Genomic DNA, 7,500 nt, shown 5'->3' with positions numbered 1-7,500 from the left:
TCTCTGTACTGTGTGAGTGTGTGTGTGTGTGTGTGAGTGTGTGTGTGTGTGTGTGTGTGTGTGGGGGGGGGGTGTGAGATAATGACAATGACGATGACGATGATGATGATGATGATGATGATGATGATGATGATGATGATGATCTGGGATGGTATATAAATAATAGATGGTGCATTAGTTTCAGAATGACTGTCATTTAATGTACTAGAGCACTACTTCAAACACTTTGAATTTGAAATGTCAGGCTGACACATCGGGTAAACAATATTGTTGCCAGGCTCCCCGTCTTGCGCAAGCAAGCTGTCTACATGTTTTTTTTTGCCTTTTTTTTCTTCAAGGCTGCCACTTGAGCGATATAAGAGTTAGATAGCCTTGTCCACCAATTCACTCCAGTCGCCCGCATCTCGGCTTTGGCTTTGAAGGCCTTTGTAGAGAGCCCAACTGGAGAAAGACTGTTTGGCCTTCAAAGCACATTGAATGAGGAGGAATAAAACCGTTTCTTCAGGGAATAACATCACCCTGTGTCAGGTCCCCCCTCCCCTTTTTAACCACTTTCTGTTGTGTTTAAAGGTACACTGTGCAGGAAATGGTCAAAAAAGGTATTGCAACTATGCTGCTCATTGAAACTAGTCTCGATCTTGATCTTGATCCTTGAACTAGATCTTTACATGAAAGTTTACTAAGTAATAAAATAACATTTTCTAGTATGGCCCAAGTGCAGTCATTTGTTGCAGCTAAAAATGTCTTCCTTGAAATTCAGAATTGCGGACCATGGAGAAGATCCCCCTTTTCATGTATGAAAAGTGCAATTTTCCCAGTCATAACGAATACTTGTATTCATGAAAAATGTAACATTAGTAAATGGGTGGCATGAAACAACTAAAAAGCTTACACAGTGCACCTTTAAAGTTCAGAACTTGGCCTTCAATCATGACCTTCAGAGCCCTCTTCCAATTGGTTGCCGCTCCTGAGCTGACTGCTGTCTCTACTGCTGCTCACGACTGCGTTCCTCCTCAAGGACCTCTCTAGTGAATGGGTGGCATGAAACAGCTAAAAAAGCTTACACAGTGCACCTTTAAAGTTCAGAACTTGCCCTTCATGACCTTCAGAGCCCTCTTCCAATTGGTTGCCGCTCTCTAGCAAGGTCGAATTAATGCACAGGCTAAATATGGTTGCAGCCTAGGGGCCCCCACCTGATACCATAAGCCGACTGGCAGTTCCCATCCCCGCTAGCTGGCACTGACAAAAGTTGACTTTACTTTACTTTACTTTACTTTACCTTACCTTGCCTTACTTTACTTTACTTTTATTTTTCAGGACATTGCACATTAATTAACATATACATGATACATACATGGGCTACCATGGGCGGTGGTAGCTCAGGTGGTAGAGGAGCCGTTCGGCAACCTAACTCGGCCTGACTCCATCGTTGTATCCTTGAACAAGATACTTAACCCCAAGTTGCTCCTGGTGGCAGAGTGGTACCCTGCGTGGCAGCCATGGCCACCGGTGTGTGAATGTGAGTGTGAATGGGTGAATGTGAGGCATACAATGTAAAGCGCTTTGAGTGCTCAAAGGAGTGGAAAAGCGCTATATAAATGCAGTCCATTTACCATTTACATACATGTAAATGTGTCAGATTATAGCACAGAGGCTAATTTCCGTCTGGTGTCCAAAATTAAACTAAGTCTTCCCTCTTTGATACTGCAGCGTACCTGTCCAGTAGCCTGGGAACTCCCATACTGCCTTTAGTTCTACACAATTGTTTCGATCTGAAAGACAGTCTGGCGAGGATGACTCATAACGTCCAAGATCATGGGCCCTGTGTCATAATGGCCAAGCTTTCCGATCTTTACAGTTTCTCTGCCCAATCAGAGAGCAAGGCAGTGTGTCATAATCAGTGGTGTAGTCTACTTTTTTGAAGTGGGTATATTGTATATTCGAGCATTTTTTGAAGTGGGTATACTGTATATATTTGTGCTATTGTAAATAATGGATCAATCAGTTTTAAGTGGGTATACTGAAGCTCCTATAATTCAGAAGTGGGTATACTCCGTATACCCGCGTTCTACGTAGACTACACCACTGGTCATAATAGCCAAGTATTCTACTCCCTACGGAATTTACAATAGGCAACTCCCCAGACTTAATCTCACTTGTGATTGGGTCTGGTGTTAACCAGGCAACCTGTTGCCAACTCTGGAAACGAGCTGCCATCTATCTATGTGGCTAAAAAAAATGCCACTTTACTATCTGGTGTCCGCTATAGATGCATCAATCCATTTCTCCTTTTCCTTTTTGTATTTTTGGGGGGGTTTTGGCCTTTATTATTATAGGACAGTGAGAGAGTAGACAGGAAATGATTGGGAGAGAGAGAAAGATGGGACAGGGCCGGGAAATGACCTCGGCCGGACTCGAACAGGGGTCCCCGTGGGCAATGAAAGCCCAAATGTGGGGGACTTTGCGTGCTGCGCCACAGCACCCCCTCCCCCACCTCCCCCCATATCTCAATTTCTACATCTATCTATTCATTGATGACCAGCATAAATAGCCAATCACATAGGACGGTTGTGCAGCATAAATAGCCAATCACATAGGACAGTTGTGCTGATGAATGGCCGTGTAAGTGTAACTGCGGGCTATCTGCAGACACTTGTATTGAATAGAGAAAAATGAGAACGCTCTGAGAGTGACAACGTGGGGACAATACGCCGACTAATCACCCCATCACTCCGAGTCCGCTCACCGCTCACTCATCTTTCTCATCTCGGCTGCTCAGAGAAGAAGTGACATTACTCTGAAAGAGGATCAGGAAGAAGAAAAAGAAGAATAGGGAGGTGATTGAACTCTCTGAATATCCCCTTTGCTCTCTTTTCTTTATTTCCCTGTACACCGTGTGCAGGGCCACTGACAAAGACATCTGAAAGCGCCCCCTACCCAATACGTACCATGTAATGGGGACACAATTCTGGGCCCCTTATCTCACTGGGCCTGGGACAACATATCACTTCCCCCCCCCCTGTCGGCAGCCCTGACGGTGTGTGTGCTGTCTCCACTTTGCTCTCTTCCTATGTCTCTTTGTGCCGTGTGCACATAATATGCAAATGTCACCTAGTTCTGCTTGACCTCTTTTGGTAAATACCAAAAAGTCACCTGAGAAAATCGCTTCAATCAAATCAAATCAAATCACATGGCTTTCATTTTCCATCGCGGGGATTTGTTAATGCTAGCTGATGATGATCGTCTGATTGAAGGGAGATGAATGCAGTGGCGACAATGAATATTGTGGTCTTTGTGACTTAAATCCGTCATTGAAGATAAATCTTTAGCCACAGGTGAAAATAACGGACAGAGAGAGAGAGAGAGAGAGAGAGAGAGAGAGAGAGAGAGATTAAATTTAAGATGGAAAAGGATGGGGAAAATACAGATAAAAGAGATGGACAAAGAGGCAGTGACAGAAAGTAAGAAGAGAGCGGGACAGAGAGGGTGATATATGAGAGAAAGAGATATGGAGAAATGTAAGGCAATGTAGCTTTCAAAAGCTACAATACCCATTATACTGTATATTAGTGGTCCTGGCGGTACAAAAAGGCACCAATGGACGTTTCCTGCAACACCACATACAGGACAAAGGACAGTAGAGGGGGTTAGACACCCCTTTATGGTCAAATGCAGGGAGTGGTAGGGAGACGTCCCAAAGAAACTAGATTAAAACTACAAGAATTACACCCGAGAGTGCAGCGTTTTTTACTAAATATGAACTTTGCTGTTTGCTCGCACCCAAAGACCTTGTAAGAAACAGTTGGGAGTTGAGCGCACTTTCTGAAAAAATCGTGAAATCAGTCATTTCCATGGAAAAAAGAGTTTGCTTTTGAGAAACTCATTAGCGTACTGTAGATCTGCAGATGTGTAAGGGCCCCAGAGTCCTGTGGACCCGCCCACGCTACCAGCTCACAAAACTGGCACGAGCCGTTATGAAATTAACCTAACCACCCAATCGCTTGGGCTCGTTATTGAATTCATTTTCGGTGATTCATTGCAGTCAATGTAATTAGTTTTACTGCATGCCTAATGTGTGTTGCCCATTGTGCTGGTCATATAAACAACAACAAAACAACGGGCCCACTCTGTGTAGGTTAAAAAGTGGAGAAGACGCGCTCACACTATCGCCTGCTAATTCTCACAGTTCTTAGGGCAGTCATGGGTGAGCGGTTAGGGCGTCAGACTTGCATCGTTCGACTCCCGACCCGCCAGGTTGGTGGGGGGAGTAATCAACCAGTGCTCTCCCCCATCCTCCTCCATGACTGAGGTACCCTGAGCATGGTACCGTCCCACCGCACTGCTCCCCATGGGGCGCCACTGAGGGCTGCCCCCTTGCACGGGTGAGGCATAAATGCAATTTCGTTGTGTGCAGTGTGCAGTGTTCACTTGTGTGCTGTGGAGTGCTGTGTCACAATGAAAATGGGAGTTGGAGTTTCCCAATGGGCATTCACGCTTTCACTTTCACTTAACTGGGTGGTGAATCCCACATAAACCATAAATGAATGGAGGAAGCGAAGGACAGCACTCTTCAGATTTTTTCTTTGTGTATTCACTCTGAGTGCTGTCCTTCACTTCCTTCATTCAACCACTCTGTGTGTGGGCAGCTAGCAGTGTGGCCTGATGCTTAACGAGTTTGATTTACGTTTACGTTTACATTGGATTTAGAATTTCATTTCTAATTTCTACCCCTACCCCTACGCCTCCCCTCCTCCTCCTCCTCCTCCTCCTCCTCCTCCTCTTCCTCCTCCTCTTCCCTTCAGACGGAGCAGTAAGGGGAAGGGCTTGAAACGCACCCCCTCCCTACGAATTGAGACACCCCATAAACAATCACTGAATGACACCCATATAGCATTCAAAAAACAGCCTCTCTACAGTTAAACCAACGATGTTGCTTGTAATTACTCATGCAACAATGAAAAAAAATGTTCTGTGAGTCTACCCCTACCCCTTGTCTCTTCAAAAACAGCAATTAGGGGTTGGGCTTGGACACCCCTTCCCCTACATGTGAATGCGCAAAACGGAGGGGAAGGGGAAAGGCGTAGGGGTAAGGCTAAGGGGTGAAATGGGATTCAGCCTAAAGCCGATTCAACTAACTAACTGACTAACTCTGTGTTTCTCAATCAGGGTGCCGGGGCACCCTGGGGTGCCTTGGGCCCCCCTCAGGGGTGCCACGGAAAAGTGGCTGATAAATAAATTGTGTAATATCATATATATTTGTCTAAATTAATAAATTAATTGCTAGTCAGTGGAATCTTTTGTCTGCCATTTACACACAATAAAGTAAATAGGTTGCCCCAGCAAACTGCAACTTCAAACGTGGGTTGTGTGACGTCTCCAAATGTGATACTTTTCTAAGCTTGCGTGGTATTGGATGCAATGCCATGTTATGGCTTGTTGGTTTGGGGTGCCTTGAAATTTTTCAAAGATTGAAAGGGTGCCTCGCCTAAAAAAAGGTTGAGAACACTGGACTAACTAACCGAAGAAGTAAACTAACTAGAAAGACACTATGCCCATCTAAGCGTTGAATGTACGTAACTGTAACACAACAAAGCATACAGTACAGTGTAGATAGTGCACCAATAAACAACTTTCTCCTGCACAGCACACCCATTCACTCATGTCTGGGGTGAGGTGACCTCGTGAAAGGCATTCAACTCCACAACGCCTCAGGGTCACTGGCCTGCATTTAATTCACACAGCATCCATGTAATAGAGTAAAATACAATGTCATGTACAAACTGTATTATACGGTTGACTTGCACTTGTGAAGCTGCCTGCCCCCTTTATGAGAGCAGTGTAAACACAGCACAGCAGCAATACAACAGCACACAACAGAGTCGTGATGGTGACACATGACCTGTGGGTGTGAAAAGGTGTGAAACACACTCTTGCTTACAGTACAGCACACACACACACACACACACACACACACACACACACACACACACACACACACACACACACACACACACACACACACACACACACACACACACACACACACACACACACACACACACACACACACACACACACACAATCGTGACATGACCTGTAGGTGCCAAAAGGTGTGAAACACACACTTGCTTGCAGGACTGCTGATATCTGTGTGCTGCATTTAACCCCAGATCGCACATGAAAAGAAATGCTCGCAAATAAATAATCCTTAGTGTTAATTAGTGTCTACAATACGATAAGTGACATGACACCAGGTTAATTGGCAAAAACAAGGGAAATAAAAGTATGAACTGCAAACAACAAAAGCAATGCACATTGCACGCACCCCAAAATAATCAAATTATTGTACTTGTGGTGCTACAAATCATACAGCAACCACCATATATACAGTATACCGCTGCATTCACAGGTCCAAAGTTAGAAGAATCTGCAGAATGCAAACTGCTGCACAATGCCATGTGCAACACATATAGTGTCATACCCCACGCCCCCCCACAGCTATGCAGCTTGGGATACGGAGTATAAAAGGAGAACCCCGAAAATCAAACCAAACTCGGGCGAAACACCCATCAAATCAAACCGGACCAAAGTACGGCACCATTCCCATGCCCAATCTGTCGCCATGCTGACACCATGTACTTCTGCGGAACAGTGACAGTATACCTCTTTTGGTCGACCAACACTAGGCACGTCTAGGGCACACTCTAGGGCACCTCCCGCAGTCTCACAGTATCATACACAGTACAGTATATCAATCCAATATATCACACCAAACCAAGCCAGAGAACCAAACCAGGCCATGCCATGCCACCATCTTTGTTTTACCACTGTGGGGCGGTAGGCTCCTATGGGGCAGCCCCCGCCCCACACACAGTTTCATTAATCTTAAACACCACATCACACCAAACCAGGCCATGCCAAACCAGGCCATGCCATGCTGCCATCTTTGTTTTACCACTGTGGGGCGGTAGGCTCCTCTGGGGCAGCCCCCGCGCCGCCCCGTGTTGCTCCACTTCTCCAGCTGCTCCAGGGGCACCTGCAGCACGGGCCTCTGGCTCTCCCTGCGGTCGGGGCCCTGCTGGCCCTGCTGCTGGGGCCGGGCCACACCGCAGTGGTGGCCCACGAAGCCGGGGCGGCAGAGGCAGCGGCCCTCCGCGTCGCAGCGCTGGGACATGGAGCCGCGCCGGTTGCAGTTGCAAGGCCGGCACTGGACGCGCTCGCCGTCCCACCAATAGTTCGGCTTTACATGTCCGTGTGCAAATACAGCACATACATGTACAGACAGACACACAGACGGGACGCACGTACACAAAAATGTACACATAGGCGCACGAACAAACACACACACATATACATATACATACCATCATGAGTTTATTTGTGAAACCATGTATAACGGTCTATATGTATATTTCCATCCACACATTCTATCTATCTATCTATTTGTGTGTGTGTGTGTGTGTGTGTGTGTGTGTGTGTGTGTGTGTGTGTGTGTGTGTG

General features: G+C 46.2%; 1 protein-coding gene across 1 annotated transcript in view; it reads right to left on the bottom strand.

The window, feature by feature from the left end:
• lama2 (laminin, alpha 2) overlaps positions 1-7,500 on the bottom strand; it is a 441,866-nt gene that overhangs the window by 156,530 nt on the left and 277,836 nt on the right. The window contains exon 21 of the mRNA XM_063223771.1: positions 6,956-7,240. Coding sequence (XP_063079841.1) covers positions 6,956-7,240 — 285 coding nt within the window. The remainder of the gene's footprint in view (positions 1-6,955; positions 7,241-7,500) is intronic.

The sequence above is a fragment of the Engraulis encrasicolus genome, chromosome 18, assembly GCF_034702125.1.
Source record: "Engraulis encrasicolus isolate BLACKSEA-1 chromosome 18, IST_EnEncr_1.0, whole genome shotgun sequence".
Taxonomy (NCBI): domain Eukaryota; kingdom Metazoa; phylum Chordata; class Actinopteri; order Clupeiformes; family Engraulidae; genus Engraulis; species Engraulis encrasicolus.
The sequence above is the reverse complement of the archived record's forward strand: the minus strand, read 5'-3'. Positions and strand labels throughout refer to the sequence as shown.